We start from the raw sequence: 20,121 nt of genomic DNA, 5'->3' as shown, positions 1-20,121 counted from the left end.
AGTCTGTAGGCTTTCCCAACATGAACGGCTAGTGCTTTAGAGGTATAAGTGTTGGCTTTGTCACCCAAGGCTAGCACAAGAACATATGGGCCCTCAAGGCTGGCAAGTTATGGCCCCATTGACGAAGAATCTGAAGAGTATCATCCAGGCTCTGTACTAGGTCCAAAGAGGGATACTTCTAGAACTTGCTAACCTTACTTGGATTGAGATGACCCCTCTGCCAAGGGGTGAGGAGCCATTAGACACACACGACAATGCTGCTCCCGCCGCAGGAACCCCACCCCCGGAGGCTAAGACCCCAGAGTCCAAATCGGGCTTTTTAGGGATGTTGGCCTAGATTAGCCAGGTTAACAGCCTGATGGTATGGCCAACAAGAGCGCAGATCATACTGCAAATATGGAGGTTACAGGAATGGCTAGTCTCCAGGCAACATTGTGGCTAAACAACTGGCCAGGAATAGTAGTCTTCACTTCCTCTCAGGATCTGTCTAAACCTGAGAAGAAAACACAGTTTACTGACCTAGTTCTGTCCGGAGCGAAGGTGGTCACGTTTCTTGCTTGCCAAACGGTCAACCAGTGGATCAACTGGGCCCTTAAACTGAGAGATTCTGTAGCTTCCAAATTGGTCGACAGAAGGCTCTGGCTTTGAGGAACACCCCGATTAATCAGAGTCCAGCTCTTTTTCCACACAAATAAGTGGATGAAATGGTGGAAAAGTGGAGAAAATCCAGCAGGGATTTACTTTTCCAATTTAAAGTCATGTTTAACATGTCTGGAACAGCAGGACCAACTCCAAGGAATAAGGCTAGGACTCCCTTGAAGTTTGCCTTCAAGAAGATCCCTATGGCTCAGAAATCTAGAGCATCTAGACTAACAGGCCTTTGGTTGTCAGAAGAGCTACAGATTCGGCACAACCCCTTCGTCCTAGTTTTAGCCAGCCCGAAGGGGATGTAGACCTGGCTCTCATCCTCATCTCACTCAGACTCCAGCAATGAAGTTGTCATACAAATTCACAGAAAGATCTGATTCTTTAGGCAGAAGTACAAAGGATGATAGAAAAGGACACTCAAAAAGTGGTCCTAGAATGGTTTGCAGGCTTCTAAAGTCTACTATTCCTAGTGGAAGAGTTGATTTGGAGGCTGGAGACTGGTAATCAGCCTCTGCTTTGAACGAGTTTGTGCTAGAACCACCCCTTACTGGCCACAAACTCCTCACTTTCACTCCCTTCTCTCTTTTATCTTCTCAGGGTCTCAAACAAACACTTAGGGTTCTCCTGAAGCACTATAAGGCTCACTGGGACATGCTGCTGATTCTGGTCATCCAACCAGAGCAATAATAATCTCTCCATCTTAATCATAAGACTACTGTGTTGTTTCGTAATAATGGTGGACTGCATAGGGGCAGATCCTTTCACATGCTCAAGGATGCAATGTTTATCCTTGATGATAATTCACAACTGTAGAATGACGAAGGCCTAACGCACAGCCTATGTTCGTAGCAGTCTCCTGTTTTTTTTAATTTTGTTCACTGTCAACTTTATTTTCCATTGTTATGGCTTTCCTCCTCTTGGATGCCTTGCCATCAGAAGTCTCTCCCTTACGCTTTCCAGACATGATGCAGAGCAGGAAAAGGCACAAAAAAAGAGCAATACTGAAATCCCAAATACATATCTTGAGCTAAGATGATGAATTGATGCTAAAGTGATGTGTAACACACTACTATGCAACCAGGCGACGGTGTTATCTGTTCTGTGTTGGCCGATAGTTCATTGTATTAACAAACCAAACATCATTACTTGAAACTGAGTTATGCTGATTTTTTTTAAATACCATATAGGAGCCCTTGTAACAGTGAATCATCATAATTTAAGACCATTGTAACCTGAGGACCTGTATGTAAACTTAACTCCTGAAGTTATAATCTCTGATTCATCCACCTTGCAAGCCCTAGATGAAGGTCAAAGTGGCTACTCAGTGAGCTGGTGATGAAACAAACAAACAAAAAGGTTTCTATTTTGGGCATTGTATTTAAGGAAAGCATGATATAAAATCTCATTTATTTAATTTAATTTTTAATTTCTAAGCATATGTTAAGCACTGTAAAATAAAATTTGTAATAACATCTTTATGTAACCAAAACCTAGCAGTAGGCCGACACAAATGGTTTCATAATTTAGCAGTGGTCTTACACCATAGATATGAGATAAATTAATTAAAATTTACCCTTATTTTTCCCTTAGTCTAATCTAGAGGTCTTTTTATGCATGGATATATACATTATCTTTCATTTATTCACTTAATCATTTAAAAATAAAGTATTCTTGCATACGTTTTTTTTACAATTTTGTTTCATTTTAATAGTAGGGAAAGTACAGGATGTTAAAATGTCTCTTCGCAGTAAGTACTTTAAACGACAACTAACTTTTGCATGGGGCTTTGTATGTTCTCTGCAGATACACTTTTTGAACAACCTGTACTGTATTAGTAGTGTGGTGAAATCATAATCTCCGATTGCTCCCCCCCCAAAAAAAAAAAATGTGATCCACAGTTCATAATTATCTCTCTAAAGAAAACAACAACTGTAAGAATTTTAGGTACTGTTATTAAATTCCAATTTGAAGAAATTAACTCATGTGTATCTTAATTCTCGCTGGTATTCACTTAACACAGAGACAGTAAATAACCTAGCATTCCTATACAGTATAACTACCCATATATATTTTGCCAAACATGCAAATTATCTTATATAAGAAACTCAGATAGTTTGATGTCTTCATGAAGGCACAGGAAGTGATGTGAATTAGGTAAGGTATTGTTTGTCGTTGTCGTTCACTGGAATATAAAGGATTAAACTCAAAGTAGCTTCTGGACGTTGATTCTGAATGCCATCTATGTTAGTAAGTGAAGGGGACGCCAACCACACAGTAAGGCGGGAATCAAGCCCGGGAAATTTTGACCCATTGTGAAATATGGGCAAAATTATTATGCACAATTTAAAAATAAATTAGTAATCATTAATCAATAACTCACAATAATATAATCAATGATAAAGAAACTAACTTCTTTAATGATAATGTAAATTAACTGTCCCTTTATGACTAGTAGCATTAATGAGAGTAAGAGCTAGTTTCAATTTTATTTCATTGCCTGACATTTTTTATATGTTAAAATGTAGCCATTCACCTGGTTGTTAGTTTCTTTAATTAAAGGGTAAACTAAATTAAGTTGTCTTTTCACTTTTCTGACAGAGGTTTTTATATTACTTCACAGCACTCCTTCATATGCAAACCAAGATGCAAGGAAATATTCCACCTCTCTTCAACATTTGCGTGAGCGTTCCCCTCAACCTACAGCTTCACCAACATCCAGTCATTCAGGGTTGTCGCCTTCTTTACGAAAAGAAAGGCAACCCTCCCCCTCCTCACCTAGTGGCTCTATAGCACTAAGAAGGAAGGGTCGACGAGCACCTGCTCCTCCATCACCTTTTAACATGAAGAGAGATGGTATTTCCTCAGGAGAATCCACGGCAGATACAACAAGCATGGATACCATGTCATTGTCCAGTCTGAGTACGCAAGGCCAAGGACCACAGGATCATGAAGATGGAGGTAGGCATTAGAAATGTGTATTATGTGTGGCATCATTACCTTGCTTATTATTGTTACCAATTCTAGTAAAGTACAATCAATGTATGTAAATTTGATAAATGTTAGTCAGCCTAGCTTTTACTATTAGCTTTGCTGTTTTGTTTTGCGTATTATGTATATGGGGCCTTTAAATAGCATGCAGCTGATTCTCTTCTCGGCCTTCACCAGGCCAGGATGAGGTATTGAGCAGAAAATTGCAGAAGGATATGAAAAATCACTCGAACAAGATGAATGGCACCACTGAGCAGCGTGTTCCGCCTCCTAAACCTGCGCGAGCTCCTCAGGCTGCAATGAACTTGGCCTGTAGCAAAGGTTGGTGCTTGCTTGGTTGCTTATTTGCTTATATACTGTACAGTTCATGTTTAGTATCTTTGTCCTCATGTAGTTTCTGTAATTCAACTTTGTGATGTCATGTACTCAAGTGATTGCCTCTTGTTTAATTGTTAACCTATCAATTTCATAGAGCTCTAATCCACTGACTTGAATGTCCCCAGACTCTCAATGAATTAAGTACAAGAAATAAAAATAAGCAATAGTTCAGTCATGCACCTTCTTGGTATATTGGTTTAAACTAACTACCCTCTTTACCCTCCTTGAGTCTAGAGCTGTTGACAACTCTTATCAGAATTCATAAGTTTTACACAGTACAGGTATTTTCACTTTTTCATAGAAAATCATGTAAAGTCTGATTATCACTACTGTACCTGTACTTCAAAGCAAAGTCAGTACAGTACTGGTACTGCCTGTAAAAAACAGTACAGTAGTTATTTTCTGCTGCTTACTTTGCCATTAGTAAGTATTTTGCATAATTCCAGTAATTTCCATGGTTACCTTTTATCTTTTTGTTTAGCTCAAGTTTTACTAGCGAACAAGTTTTTTCCTAGTTAGTGCTGATTTTGCAAAGTACTTGATCGCATTCATTTTCTCTTTTGCTTCATTTCTTCTGTGATGGTTACCATTTTATTGCATTTCGCTACGGTACCATTTGCTCTCTTCCCTCGTATTATTATTTTCTTTGAAAATTTTAGGTAGGAGTATGTCCTTTAGACCATTTTTGTAGATTTTTTTTTCTACTGATCAGTTGATCTTGTATAGCTACCCATAATTGATGTTTTTGATGTTTATTACCTTAGAAGTATAAGGTATATTCTCTTTCCTTCTTTGCACCACTTTTACTCTATTCTTTTGTGTTATGTTACTGTGTATGGCACCCAGTATTTTATGTAAAGTTGTTTGCAGCTGTGCTTCTCTGTGCAGTAAACTCATCAAGGTATGCTATTTAACGCCTGTCACGTTTTTATATTCTTACTTCAGATGGATCTTAGTGTTACATATTACGTTGCAAAAAGAACCGTTTGCCATTAGTCACCTGTGAGATGTATTATATATGGTCATGCTATTAGAAGAGATTCTTACTGGTTGAGACAAGCATCTTGCTATGGACTTCAGTTTCCAAGTCTTTTGTTTCCATGTCAACTTCTAGATCTTTGCTAATTCACCTTCCTACCCTCTCCTCATCTTCAGTACCTGGTATACTGGGTGTAACAGGACTGCCCATTTTCCAATCTGCATACTCCATACTTAATATTTTTTTTCACTTGCATGCTCCTCAAGCCATGCTTGTGGTACATCCTGTTTACCCCTCCACAGCAGCGTCTGTATTCGTGAAAAAAAAACTTTGAATTTGGAGTCTTATCTTCTCAATTTTGCTATTCAACTCAGACCATATGTACCAGATTATTGGTATGGCAAGGTGGTCTTTGAAATCTTGGATGGTGCCAGGGCACCAGCCACCTGTTGAGATACTATCACTGGAGAGTTATTGGGTCCTTTGGCTGGCCAGACAGTACTACATTGGATCCTTCTTTCTGGTTACTGTTCATTTTCCCTTTGCCTACACGTACACCAAATAGTCTGGCCTATTCTTCACATATTCTCCTCTGTCCTCATACACTAGACAACAATGAGATTACCAAAGAATTCTTCTCTCAAGGGGTTAACTACTACACTGTAATTGTTCAGTGACTACTCTCCTCTTGTTAAGGTTGGAAGAGACTCTTTAGCTATGGTAAGCAGCTCTTCTAGGAGAAGGACACTACAAAATCAAACCATTGTTCTCTAGTCTTGGGTAGTCCCATAGCCTCTGTACTATGTCTTCCACTGTCTTGGGGTAGAGTTCTCTTTCGTGAGGGTATACTCGGGCATACTATTCCTCTTATATCTCTTCCTCTTGTTTTGTTAAAGTTTTCAGTTTATATATGAAATATGTATTTCAATGTTACTGTTCTTAAAATATTTTATTTGTTAATTACTTCTCTTATTTCCTTGTTTCCTTTCCTCACTGGGCTATTTTCCCTATTGGAGCCTCAGAGCTTGTAGCATCCTGCTTTTCCAACTAGGGATGTAGCTTTGCAAGTAATAATAATAATAACTGCTCATCTTTTTGCTTTTCTTATTCTTGTTTTTCTTCCACCTACTTTACCTACTGATTGGCAGATATTTGCCCCACATTGTCTTAAAGGATGTGCCCATGAATCATCTTTAGCAGTAGTTGAGGTGGAAGATATATCACTGCCCTCCAACTGAAGGTCCCACTCATTTTGTTGTGCAAACAGAAGTGTATTCAGAGTCATAGAAAGCATTTTACAGGATTGTGGTACAGTATACCTTCTGAATCTACAGCTTTGGAGGCATGGTTGGTCTCCAAGAATAGTTCAACTATGAACCATGGCCCTTGGAGTATTTATAGCTCTGCTCATTTGAGGTATGCTGTGTCCAGCTAATTTTGACCTCTTGTCTTATGACTTTCCATCATCATTTAGCTCGGCTTCACAAGGTACTAGAAGAGTTGGAAGACCCAGGCCTACAGAACTGAGGACTATGAAGTGTGAAGTAGGAGGTGTTATGGAGAAGTATTGAATTAAAAGCTCAAGATGGAGATGACTGGCAAAATCTAACCAAGGTCCTTTGCGTCAATAGGCGTAGGAGAAGATGATGACGATGTCTTGTGACACAAAAGATATTTGTAGGTTGACTGGATGAATGGAGGACTTATGTTGAGATAAACTCTTTTACTATCAGAGCTCAGCTGAGGAAATGTGAACATCATTAGGTGGTTCAAACTACTGTAACACTATCGAGGATATGCTCATATATGAAAATGAGAAGTAATTTTCAAAACTAATTATTATAGAGAACAGTTTACAATTAGTATTATTAGTTATTACAGTACTGGCTGTGTCAATACATACATTTGTTCATTCATGTGTGCTTTGTGAGTGGCAATATGTAAACAAAACAACAGTTATCCTTTTAGATGGTGTGTTTAGGAAAAAAAGTATAGGATTGCCTTTTATTTATTTTTAATTTCTAAGGATACAGTAAGAAAAATATTTCCAATATCATCTTTACTAAAAGCAGTTATTATCACTAGTTAAAACTCGGATATATAAATGTGTTCGTTTGTGATTTCGCAATGAAATATTAACAAAATACTGGTTTCTTTATTAAGTAGCGTGTTTAGGAAAAACATGATACAAAATTGCCTTTATTTATTTTATTTTGAATTTCTGAGGATACAGTAAGTAAAATAACCTTAGTAATAACATTTCTACATAACCAATATTTGAGGAGATATATGTTGCTGCAAAAGCTAGCCTATACGCAGATGGTTTTGTAATTTAGCATTCATTTTATACTACAGATATTGAGATTAATTTAATAAAATTTGCCTCGATTTTTAACCCTGGAAATATATGGTATATTGTCTTGAAACCTATTCTTTATGGGTCAGTCCTCAAGATTATAGAATTTCAATTCGCTGGTCTGGCTAGTAAACTTTTTTCATCAACAGTAATATCATTAGTTATGATAGGCATTTGCTACAAATCAAAGAAAATAATAAATCGTAATTTTTTTTTTTTTGTATAAATTGGAGATAATCGGTTAGCCATTCCATATTTCTAATATCGGGAATTGTTGTATTGAAATATTTTATAGTGCCACATTTTATTTTGAATAGTAAAAAGGTTCAGAGCTGCCACTGTCTTTAAAGATAACTGAGAATATTGTTAATCTACTTTCATTCAGCAAAATATGAAAAGTTAGCGTCATTCTGCATACTGTACAGTAGTCTCTAAGGGGTAGTTTCTGAAGATTATTAAAGGGAGAATTTATATCTCTTTATAGTTATCATTTGTTTTAACTGGTTTGATTTCAAGCACTTATGCGTAGTTTAACTTTCACAATATTAATAAGGAATACTACTTTTGAATCTATAAGAGAGGATCTTTCTTTTTCTTTTTTCTTTTTTGTTACAGGTTTTAAGATTTATGATAATGTTCAAACAACTGTTTATCCATTGGATTGTTATTTGGATAAATTTTATTTTTCCAACTGGCTGCTTTCAAGCTTACTATATATATTTATTTTTTTCTTAACTTCGTCGTAACTACTAAAGATAATTTTAGAATACAGTACCACAAAAATTCAAGATTGAAAGAGGGTATTCCTCAATTATCTTGTATGAATTTTAAATTAATTGGTGCTTTCTGTAGACACGGCGAGTCGTGAAAGCTTTAGAAACTGTAGTAAAACTTACTTGTTGTTATAATAACCATTAATACATTCAAAATATATATATAACTGTAATAGGCTTTTGAGATTGATGCCAAAACAAAGCATGGCATATCAAAACTTCACATATTTTTTTTTTATTTACAGTATTTGATTACATAAGAGTAAAAATTTTTAATATTTATTACTTTGCAGGTCTGGTGCGAAAGCCTTCAATGAGTAAAAGTGAGGCAGGTGAATGGCAACGTAAGAAGGGTCCAGCACCTCCAAGACCTGTACCACAGAAAAGAGCAATTAAGAAAATGCCAATGCGTCTAGTTCAGCAAGAGCTTCATGATATCGAAGTCAAGCAGACAGAACTGGAAAGGCAGGGTGTATTGTTAGAGACTTCTATTCGTAAGCGCACAGAAGGTACTTCAAATAATCCTCAAGAGGATGCAGCTACCATCAACAGTGGTCCAAGTAGTATTGAAGTTGAAGATATGATCATGCAGCTCTTTGAACTTGTTAATGAAAAGAATGAGCTGTTTAGAAGGCAGACAGAACTCATGTATTTGTAAGTATAAAACTCTATCTACAGAATAACAGTTCCTCAAACAAAAAAAATTCTTTTAAATTAGAAATTTATATCAGTGCTGCAAAATTAATTTCCTACATTATCTAGAATTAAAATAGATTTGTTCCGTAACCGAAATACAAACCACGCTATTTACAAAGGGGTATTACTTTTAGCGTAGCTGAAATGGCGAGCCATTAGAATTTAACGAGGGTGTATTACCCCCGCGCTAGTTAGCGGGGGGGTAGGGGAGTGGTAGCTAGCTACCCCTCCTCCCCCTCACACACAGGTGAATACTCACTTTCACTTTTGGCTCGGACTGTGACAGACGTCTCTGTCTTGGTCCTCGCTTGGCAGCCATTGTCTGTTTTGTCTTTACTTAATCGCTTACTTTTCTTTTACTCAATATATATGTAAACATGTTTTCATGTTTGTATATATATTTGAGTATAGAAATAAGTAAGTTTCCTTTTCAGATGTGTGTGTGTAGTGTACGATATCTACGTGGAGGCCTCGGCAGTTAGGCCACCACGGCCTAATTTTATGGGTTGCGATCGAGTTTGACTTCGGTCTTTCTCTCTCTCTCTCTCTTGAGGTCGTTCACCCTTTTACTATGTTTTACTACGCCCTTGTAGCTTCCTTCCCGTGTGGGTGGGGTTGCTACGCCGTACATTTTGTCTCAATTAGTTTATGAATCTAATTGTAGTTGTTAATTTTTCAGCTTGTAGAACGATTCCTTTCGGGGTTTTCGTTTTTTTCTTTAGTGTTCATTCATTTTTAAATTACATAATTACATAGTTACATAATTATAATTGTTATAATTCTGTTTTGGTTACAGCTCTCCTTCCGCGAGTGTAAGTGGTTGTGAGGGCACGTGCCTATTGTGTAATTCTTGTTCCTTTTCCTCGGGATTCCTCTTCGGAGCCTTCCCGGGGGAATGAATGTGTACTAATATTATTTGTTTTATTTTTTACAGTTACCGATCTAGTTCGTTTCTGTAATATAGCAACGGTGTGAGCTGTCTGGTTGAGTCCTGGGGATTCGGCTGTTGCTGCCTCCCCCTTGTATTGTCGTCAGGGGCGTGTCTCCTTCTACTGGTAGTACTCCCGTGTCGACGGACAGCTCTCCAGTTCATTTTAGAACAGTCAGGAGGCTTGCCTCCTTGGGCGGATAACTTTCCTTCCGAGGGAAGTTTTTTCCTGTCCAGGCTTGAGCTTTTCCTCTTTTGGGGGGTTCTTCTCTTGCCTTTTTTTTCGTGCGACTATGCTCTTGGTGCTGAGCGGTCGCACCTGCAGTTTCGCTCAAGGGGCTGGGCAACTGCAGGAGCTCCTCTTCGGAGGATTGCCCCTTTTAGGTCACTGGCTGACCAGTCTCTTCCACGAAGTGTTTCTCTTTCGTTCGCGAGAGAGTACACTCATAGAGACTCCTCTTCGGAGGTTTCTTCTGTTGCTGTTGCTGTTGGCCTCCCTCGCCGTAAGGCCCTCCGTCCGCCTCGTCGTAAGGGCCTCTCATCTCCCTATAAGGGTGTTTGAGGCGCCTTTTTGAATCTCCGTTTGCAGCCTACAACTTCTTTTTCTCGATCTTCCGTCTTGGTGCAGATGGACAGCAGTCTAATCTCGTCTTCCGACGGGCAACGGTCTTCCCGACGGACAACGGTCTTCCCGACGGACAGCGGTCTTCCGACGGACATCAGTCTCCCGGCGGACAACGATCCCTTCGGGGCAAAGGGTTGCCCCCACGGGGGTTCTTCCCTTGCGTGTCAGGGTTTCCCTGCGCGCCCTTCTGTTCGTCAGCGCTCTCCTGTTCGTCAGCGCTTTCAGATGATCTTCCCTGCAGTTCCTGTTACGTGCCCTGTGCGCCCACGTTCGCCCTCGCGATCTAGAACTTAGGTTCAGGTCGGGGTCAAGGACTCTTCTTCTTTGCGCGGGCTTCCACGCGTAGCCTTCTGCTCGTCAGCGATCATCAGCTCGTCAGCGATCATCAGCTCGTCAGCGATCATCAGCTCGTCAGCGATCATCAGCTCGTCAGCGATCGTCAGCTCGTCAGCGATCATCAGCTCGCCAGCGATCTCCGGATCGCCCACGTGTGTTACAGCTGGCACGCCAACGTTCTCCAACACTTCTGAAGGAACATGGTTCGCCAGCTACTAGCTCAACTGCGGATGCTGATCGCCATCGCGCGACCCTCAACTGCAGATGCTGATCGCCATCGCGCGACCCTCAACTGCGGATGCTGATCGCCATCGCGCGACCCTCAACTGCGGATGCTGATCGCCATCGCGCGACCCTCAACTGCGGATGCTGATCGCCATCGCGCGACCCTCAACTGCGGATGCTGATCGCCATCGCGCGACCCTCAACTGCGGATGCTGATCGCCATCGCGCGACCCTCAACTGCGGATGCTGATCGCCATCGCGCGACCCTCAACTGCGGATGCTGATCGCCATCGCGCGACCCTCAACTGCGGATGCTGATCGCCATCGCGCGACCCTCAACTGCGGATGCTGATCGCCATCGCACAACCCTGAACGATTGCCCGCTTCGCATGCTGCTCCTCATCGCACAACCCTGAACGATCGCCCTCTTGCGGATGCTGATCACCATCGCACCCTTTCACGCGATCATTCACCTGCGCATACTGCTCGCCATCGCACAACCCTGAACGATTGCCCGCTTCGCATGCTGCTCCTCATCGCACAACCCTGAACGATCGCCCTCTTGCGGATGCTGATCACCATCGCACCCTTTCACGCGATCATTCACCTGCGCATGCTGCTCGCCATCGCACAACCCTGAACGATTGCCCGCTTCGCATGCTGCTCCTCATCGCACAACCCTGAACGATCGCCCTCTTGCGGATGCTGATCACCATCGCACCCTTTCACGCGATCATTCACCTGCGCATGCTGCTCGCCATCGCACAACCCTGAACGATTGCCCGCTTCGCATGCTGCTCCTCATCGCACAACCCTGAACGATCGCCCTCTTGCGGATGCTGATCACCATCGCACCCTATCACGCGATCATTCACCTACACATGCTGCTCGCCATCGCTTACCGCCAGCGATCTTCTTCACCTACGCGGCAGCACGATCCCTCGCCGTCACGCCCATTCGCCTGCGCGCCCGCGCGATCGCTCGCCTGCGCGCCCGCGCGATCGCTCGCCTGCACGCCCTCGCGACCGCTCGCCTGCGCGCCCTCACGACCGCTCGCCTGCGCGCCCGCGCGACCACTCGCCTGTGCGCCCGCGCGACCATTCGCCTTTGCGCGACCGTTCGCCCTCGCGCGACCATAGTTCGCGGCGAATTCCACAGCCGGTGGTAGCAGCAGGGACGCGTGCTCCTAGGCGGCACTCGGGATCACCTCCATCCAAGCACAGGTTGGTAGTGCAGGACGAAGACAGGTCAGTACAGCATTCTTCCCACCTTCTTTTCAGGCAGGAACCGTCGTGTCCTCTCCAAAGGATCGCCCGATCCCTTTCACCTTAGCGAGGATTTCGGACTCTGTGTCCTTGGAGCAGCAGACATGGTTTGATCCGCTGGCACGGGCGTTAATGAGGTTTATGAAACCAGCACTCACCGGCCAGGGTAACAAACCAGCGGCTGTCTCTCCTACGCTGAAGAGAAAGAGAGGAGTGGACTTCGTGGTGACTTCCCCCAGGGCGAAGTTGGTTCCCAAGAGGTCGGTCTCGAGGGTCCCCTCTCCTGCACTAGTACTCTCTCCTTCTCCCGCCCTGGAAGGATTTTTGGCGGGGGGGCTTTCCGTTGAAGATTTCTCCATCGGACAAGGGGTGACTGCTTACCTCTTCCTCTGGGAGCTTACCAGGTTCTTTCCCTCCTCGGTTACGGCCCGAGGTTTGGTTCAAGGAAGCTACAGGAAGATCAAGGGTACTTTCCTCCTCTCGAGCTCAGGCACCTTGGCCTTTCGTCGTTAAGTATCTACTTGCGGACAAGCTCGATGTTGTACCATCTGGACGCACTGACTGAAGGCTTCCTTCGGGTGTCTCATCTGTGGAGGTCAACGACCTCAGACACCCTTCCATCCTTGAGAAGAGTTTTGTCTTTGCCCAAGGACAGAGACTTAAACATCTGCTGTGCGGAGTAAATCGACTTCCGGTTTCACTCCTCCAAGGCGCTTTCTTCCAGACTCTGCAGGGCTCCAGCTCCCTTTTCTTTCAACCACGTCGGCCTAAGTTATCGGCTACGACAACTGGGACAAGGTGTCCAATTGCAGTTTCCTCCTGTCAGGAACAGATGGCACGGGAGACTCCCCCGGGGGGGGCATAGTCCTAAAAGGAGTTCACGAACTCTAGGATTGCAGGTTTTTTCGCCGGGAGGATGCTTAAGGTTACTCATCCGAATGACAGCTTCCCGATGCCCATTCCCGCACAATCTCTGTGAGTAGCCAAGGATATCGCGCCTGCCGTCTCTGTCAGCGAATTCAGTGTCTCTGAACCTCTATGCCATAGCATCAGCAGAGTTGCCCGGTTGGGCAGAATGATCCATACCTTAGGCGAAGGTCTTCCTTAGGATCATCGACGGCTTCACCCCCGGCCCCCTCAGTCGATCCTTTCTTGTAAGGAAGGATCTGAGAGGGGACGTCCATAGTCGACCTCTCAGCCCTGATCAAGTTTGTCGAACAAACTTCGGCCAGCGTAGACCAGCAGAATCGATCAGACTGGTAACGAGGCGACAGGACTCCTTTAACCCTGGATCGGAAGGACGGGTACTTTCAGTTTCCATTCCATCCATCTTCCAGGGTGCTCGTCGAATTCAGCCTAAACTGCAAGTATTCCTGCTTATGATGCAGTGTGGCTATCCCGCCGTGGCATAGCAGGTTTGTTTCCCCAGAGAACTCTCCCTGCCTTCCTCTTGGCCGCTCAGGTGCAGACTTCCGCCTCCTCTGCTGTTTGGAGGGCTGGTCAACTCCGGTAGGCTCGGGTTTCGACCTGATTCAGCGCCGGGAAAAGCTTCCGAATGCTGACCATGAGTGTGGGCTCATGGTATTTTGCTTGGAGCCTTCTCTTCCTCTGCCTCAACATCTGGAGTATCTGGCCATGATATTGAGTCAACCGCCTTACCACGTTGGAAACCCCGCTTCTCGTCCGTCCAGCGAGGTTAAGCAACGTCGGTACTTGGATGGGTGACCACCTGGGGACGCCAGATTCTGTTACCACATCCTCCGAGCCTTCCTTTCGGTTCACCGTGGCAAGACTGAGGAGAGTCGCAGTACCTGTTCTCAGTCAAGCAGAGTTTTCAGCCCTACCTTGGAACGTTTCCTAGTTCTTCTTTCCTCATTGACCCGTTTATAGTCCGAACGGTCGCCTCAGGATAAGTTCCATGTGGGGCGATCCAAGTTCCGGTGGCTTCAGGCAATGTTTAACCGGACTCCCTGGCCCTATGGGACCAGCGGAACTATTAAACCTGCAATGGGTGTTGACCTATGGAGCCTCTTGATGGTAGTGGATATTCTCGTCCTTTCCCCACATTCTTGATGCGGTTCTCGGACTCGTCAAAGGAAAGGGGGGGGGGGCATGTTCCGGTCCAGGCCTATGGTCAAGACCTGAAGGATACCTCTCCATCATTCAGGCAGGCTTAAGGGCCTTAGTCTGGCCCCTCTTCAGATCCTACCGCTCCTGCCAAGTCGCCCCGTTGCGTGTCGACTTCATGCTAACCAGCAGGGGACGCATTTTCACACCTTCACATCTTGCAGTAGAGATATCGGGATGATTGAGATTCTCTCAATTCCACCATCGGCTCTCTCATTCCAGGCAGGGGAATGTCTCTCTCAGACTATCCGAGCAGAGCCTCATAGAGAGAGTGTACCTAGGGGTCTTTGACCTTGGGTAACCAGCAAGTGCTGGTCTGGGGGACCTGATCGCGACAGCTTGGAACCTCAAGCTTCCGCTAGTTTTCCCCCCAGTCTCAGACCCCGAGACTCTGGCAAGATGCATTCCGGTGATGGTGGGACAACTTCGACGCCTGCGTCTTCCCTCCTTTTTGTCTGCGGACAATGGGTCTCAACAAAACCAGGTTGTCTGTCAACCTTTCAATGGGAGAGCTCCACTGGGACTATGTGCAGAACGGTTTCTGGACCCTCTGCTTCCCCTGACGGAACTCCCGGGAGAGCTTCTCCCACGGCGCAGACTACTCAAGCAACCACACTGCGACATCTCTCCCGAACCGGGGCGTCGCTTCGGCTTCATGCCTGGAGACACTACGCTTCCTCCTCTAGAAGAGACAACCCGCTACAGTCGCGGTACGGAGGTCGCGTCATCTGCGATAGTCATCCACAGGGGTCTCCCAGGCAAAGTGAAGAGTCTAAGGTGGTTGGTGCCGTGGGAGATATACTTCTTCCCGTGAGGCCTCTTCTCCAGCAATAACGGTCTTATTGCCTTTCGGCGGGAGGAAACTCCTTTCCGCTCTTGGCAATGAAGCCTGTCGCTCAGCCTTTCCCTGACCTTCAGGCTTAAAGGAATAACTTTTTCCTGCCCGCTGGATCTATCCTCGCTCATGCGAAGCTACGATCGTCCCTGCCCTAGTCGGAGGAAGACCTCCAACTTGGAGCATGGCTCAGACTTTTAGTCCTTTAAGAGATCTTCTCAAGACCCTTTTACGACAGGCCTCGGATTGTATTCCGCCCTGGGTCTTCTGCTCACTCTGGCCACGGCCAGTGTGTGAGCAATCTTCTTGGTCTCTTACTACTCCCCCCCTTTCTAAGGAAGAGGGGAAGGCAACATTCAGGCTCGCTCCTGAGTTGTTGGCTAGACTCAGAATCTGAGGGTCCCGACCCTTCGGTCCGATTCATTCAAGATTTTGAGTCTCCATTCTGTGTCTGATGTCCCAAGACCTTCTCTTTCTTGCCAGTACAGGAATCGAGAGGTTAGCGCTGGGAACAGCTGCAGTTTGGCCTCAGTTGCAGCCGATTTGGGAACACAAGGAGGACATGGGGGGAGAGTCACCAGTATACCTCTTCAGCCCGGACTCAAGGACATTCATCTCGACCTGTCTTCAGACCCTCCCCCGTCACGTCGCCCTACAGCACGATGTTGGATACATCGCAACGTCCCTCGCCTTCGAGTAATACTACTCTGTGACGCAGGTGCTACAAGCTGGAGTCTGGAAGCGTCTGATGACCTTCGCAGCCCGCTTCCTGCAGGGCGTGACCCACAGGAGTCTCGATACGTTTTCTATCGCTCTGTGGTGGCTACACAACAGCTGGTCTAACCTCAGGCTCCTTTTTGGACAGGTAGCAGAAGGTTGAGGGCATTGTTATCAGGTTTTAGTCTGCATGAACGAAAGAAGTATGTCTGGCCCTTACTTCTTTCTTCATCATCCCCTCTACGGGGAAGCAGCATCCTGGTCTCTGCATAGCTGACCTCGAACCTCTGCAGGTAAACCATGCTTCCTTGTGTTCCGAGTATTGAGTCAATACTGTCGCGTCCCCCATACCCTGACGAGGTGGTATTGGGAACGTCTTAACCCAGAGTTCCTTCTGGAACTCCAGGTCAACTGCCTAAGACGGGTCACACTTCTTCCTTCACACACAAGCTTACGTAGGCCACATGGTTCCTTGCGGTGCAAGGAACTTGTGAGGTGCAGGGACTCCTTTTCTCGAGTGCGACTCACTCGGATTCTGAGTCCCCGGGTAAAGCCAAAGCCAGTATGGCTGGGGACTTTCCACCCTTCCTAAGGGATAAGTCACCCTTTGTAAATAGCGTGGTTTGTATTTCGGTTACGGAACAAATGACAAATTCGAAGATAATTTGTATTTTTCCTAACCATACAAACCTTAGCTATTTACACATATTTGCCCGCCAGCCCTGTCCCCCAAGACAAGTCCTACCTCTAAGTGAAAGTGAGTATTCACCTGTGTGTGAGGGGGAGGAGGGGTAGCTAGCTACCACTCCCCTACCCCCCCGCTAACTAGCGCGGGGGTAATACACCCTCGTTAAATTCTAATGGCTCGCCATTTCAGCTACGCTAAAAGTAATACCCCTTTGTAAATAGCTAAGGTTTGTATGGTTAGGAAAAATACAAATTATCTTCGAATTTGTCATTTCAAAGGTTCCTCTAACTCTTCCTTTACCATGGTCGCTATTCTACCCAATGTCAGGTAACACTTCCAACGTCGGGGAGCAGCATTGTAATTCAGTTGTCGTGATAGCCACATTTATTTTGTTGCACCATCTTTGACTGATCTATCTGATTTGATCTGTCAAAATTCTTTATTAATGCTTTCTATTTAGGGTGTCAGGGAGAAAATAAATGGCATAAAGAGTTAGAAGTGACAAAATATTTTTATTCCTACTCATATGCAAACCTTTCGTCCTTTAAAATAGAAAAAGAAAACATGTCTTCAGCAAAAGCTCGAACGACTGTTGAATTCTTTAACGACAGGTGGTGAGCTCATGCAATAACCCCCACCCACCCTGTTTGAAGCATTTAAATTTTGGTTTCAGCAGCAATGAGTACAGACATACTGTTGCTCCCTTCAAAAAAATTTTCATTTTATTGTTTTACAGGAAATGAATGCTGGCTGTTGCCTCTGATTATGGTTGTGAAACAAGAAATTCATACGCAATTATTCCCATGTGCCGAGTGTAGGTCATGGCCTCCTGTACAGTGGCAGGCATGTGCCTTGAAGGGGAGGAAGAGAGCTAACCTTCTCAGGGGTCTGTTTTGGCAATGGCCAAGAAGACACTAAAAAAATCTTGGGCTCTTCTGTTATGTCATTAAGTGCATTTGCTACTGCCGCTCCTGTGCAAACTCACCTGGGTTAGACCTCGGAGTGTATGCGTCAGGAGCAAGGAGCACTGTGAGCTTTACAGGTTCTAGTGGCCTGCAGAGTTCCTCAGTGTTTGCTGCACCCCATTGGAAGTTGGAGGCTCTTACTCAGTTGTGTAGATTGCCGCTGATATGTTTCACCTAAGGAAGGCTTCGGCCTCCATAGGTCTCAGGTATCCACTTCATGACCTAGTTGAGGGATCTGGTAGCTAAGGCTACCTCCCCCCAGGTGTCCCCATTGCCAGTGTGTCTCGTGGCGATGGCAGTGATGAAAGGCATGATTTATATGTCAGTGATGCCAGTTATGTGCCCTTCAAAGCCCAAAAGGACTGTAAAGCCTCATCCTATGACACCAGTGTTGGCAAGAAAAGCTCCAGCACTCTAGGGTGTCATGCCTAATAGTTGGTGGTAAGTCAACTCTGTGGCTGAATGTTCGTATTGTCCTGATTACGAGTGCTACCCAATGCATCACCCCTGTTTGCCACCCCTTCCCCCTGTGCCTGGGGACTGGGATCTGTAACCTCTGCTCCCTCTGTCTTAGGGGGCTTCCTCCCCCGTGAGATAGTGTTGGAGCATCCTGTGTGGTTTCTTTTTTGAGGGAAGCATTGTACTCATTGGTTGCTCACACCTCAAATCCTCTGCTTGCAGAGCCTGAGGTGAGGCTTCGAAAAATTAAGAAACATGTGCTTTCTTCTTCCTCCTCCAACTTCTGATGTTTCTTTCAAGAATTAGAAGAGAAAGATATCAAAGTAGTCACTTTTAGTCGAAGAAAGGGCTTTTTACAACAATACCTCTCTTTTGGGGTTGGGTGGGGGTTTGGATGACATCCGAGTGGTCCCCAGCCCCCCTGTTTCGTCCTTAGGGATGGTGCATAGGGCCCAGGGCATGGCTCTGGTTTCTGTGGCTATCCTGGTAGCAATTTCCAACTCTGATTCTGATGCTTCTTCTAAGAATATGTAAGAGGAGGAAAAGGTAGAAATCCAGGAAGGCCCTTCATAGTCATAAGGATAGAGCTCCTTACCACACCACCTCTCTTTCAGGGGCCAGTAGACATCACCCAAGTGGTTCCCGATCCAATGTTTCTTCCCCCCTAGGGCCAGTGCAAGGGCTGTGGCTCTTGTTTTTCTGGTTTCCCAGTAACCAGGCAGACAGGAGTGCATGACCCTTTACTCTTTCTGTCCCTCTATCATCCTTCAAACTCCTGCTCCTCCCTCAAGTCGTAATACTTTGGTAGAGCGAGTTGATATGATGGCACCACTCTAGACTGTCATTGAAGACCAAGAATTGAGGGTGGAGGGATTTTTTCCCTGTCACAGGGCACATACAGATCGCCCAGAGCTTTCGCTTTGGAAAGTGGCTCTTAGATTCTTCCCACACTTTTGTCGGCCTTCCCTGGCCTCTTTTCTGCTCCCAATTATGTTCCTGGTTCTGTCTTTGGGGCAGAGCAATCATATTCATGGGGGAAAATGAATCGGTGGAGCAGTCTGCCTCACCCTCTACCCTGGCTGGGTATGAGGGGACTCGGACTTCGTCTGTTCTCGAGACACTGGATTTTAGACTGGTGCCGAAGGAGGCAGACAATCCTAAATTGGAGTGCTCCGTTTTGAGCGTCCTTGTGCTCATCCATGATAGCATCGGTCTGCGGGAGACGATCTTGGCTACGCTTCTGGGGAAAACCCTCGGTCATTAATCAACACTCCGGTGCCCCTCAAGGATCAAGGTCGAGGCCATCCCTAGAGCTGCACCAGTCAGTTCTGGCTAATTTGACCCTAAATCAAGATGATGATCAGATCTTTGAACACACATTGTTTACCAGGCAGTCAAACAAAATCATGACACCCTCTCCCCTCTTGAGGTGGAGAAGATTCTATCTTCCAGAGATTGCTGTGTCATTACCTTTTTAGGTTGACTGTCGGTATGTGTATGGATGGGGCCTTCTCCTTGGAGAGAGGCAGAAGGCACATTTTTCTTGGCCTCTTGAGTCGGCAGCCATGAAATCTGTATGGTCTTCCTCCTAGCTGTCAGGTGCAGTGATGTAAAAACCAAGTGAATGGGGTTATCAACCCAGAGTCTTTGCAAAAGTACAGGAGTCTTGTGCTATCTGGTGGTAAGGCTGTGATTCTTCTGGCATACCAGATGGAACACCAGTAGTCCAACTGGGTTTTGAAGAGTAGGGGTGCCTCGGTCTCCCAGTTCTCTAAACATGTTGGCTCAGAGGTAGCTCTGACACTTGTGTACTCAATAGTGAAGGGGGTTATGACTCTCCTTCATTGGAGTCACGTGCAGGTGGCAGTTGAGAAGTAGAGGACATGCATTGCAGGACTACTTGATCCAGTGCCCAGTCTCAAACTGTGGCCAGGATTGGAATTAAGTCGCTGACAAACTCGGTCACCAAGGTCAGATTGTAGGGTCGGATCCCTTCATTCTGAATAAGCAAGGAAAATTTTGATTTTGTGCGGTACCACTTTCACCTCAATTATGGACGTCATTAGGGAATCTTCTCAGAATCATCCTACATCAGACATCGACCTGTTTGCAACAGTTCTAAACAACAAGCTA

The 20,121-nt window shown here is 45.1% G+C and overlaps 2 protein-coding genes across 5 annotated transcripts in view; one reads left to right on the top strand and one right to left on the bottom strand.

Moving 5' to 3' along the window:
* Window positions 1–20,121, bottom strand: part of LOC137650221 (MICAL-like protein 1) — a 275,336-nt gene that overhangs the window by 128,457 nt on the left and 126,758 nt on the right. The window lies entirely within an intron of this gene.
* Window positions 1–20,121, top strand: part of MICAL-like (protein) — a 75,316-nt gene that overhangs the window by 43,649 nt on the left and 11,546 nt on the right. For 2 of the 3 annotated variants that reach the window (XM_068383457.1, XM_068383459.1), the window contains 3 exons: window positions 3,269–3,606; window positions 3,814–3,957; window positions 8,416–8,776. In XM_068383457.1, coding sequence (XP_068239558.1) covers window positions 3,269–3,606; window positions 3,814–3,957; window positions 8,416–8,776 — 843 coding nt within the window. The remainder of the gene's footprint in view (window positions 1–3,268; window positions 3,607–3,813; window positions 3,958–8,415; window positions 8,777–20,121) is intronic. The other variant, XM_068383458.1, reaches the window with a different exon arrangement.

Source organism: Palaemon carinicauda, chromosome 11, assembly GCF_036898095.1.
Source record: "Palaemon carinicauda isolate YSFRI2023 chromosome 11, ASM3689809v2, whole genome shotgun sequence".
In the NCBI taxonomy this organism is placed as follows: domain Eukaryota; kingdom Metazoa; phylum Arthropoda; class Malacostraca; order Decapoda; family Palaemonidae; genus Palaemon; species Palaemon carinicauda.
This window is presented reverse-complemented; position numbering and strand designations above follow the sequence as displayed.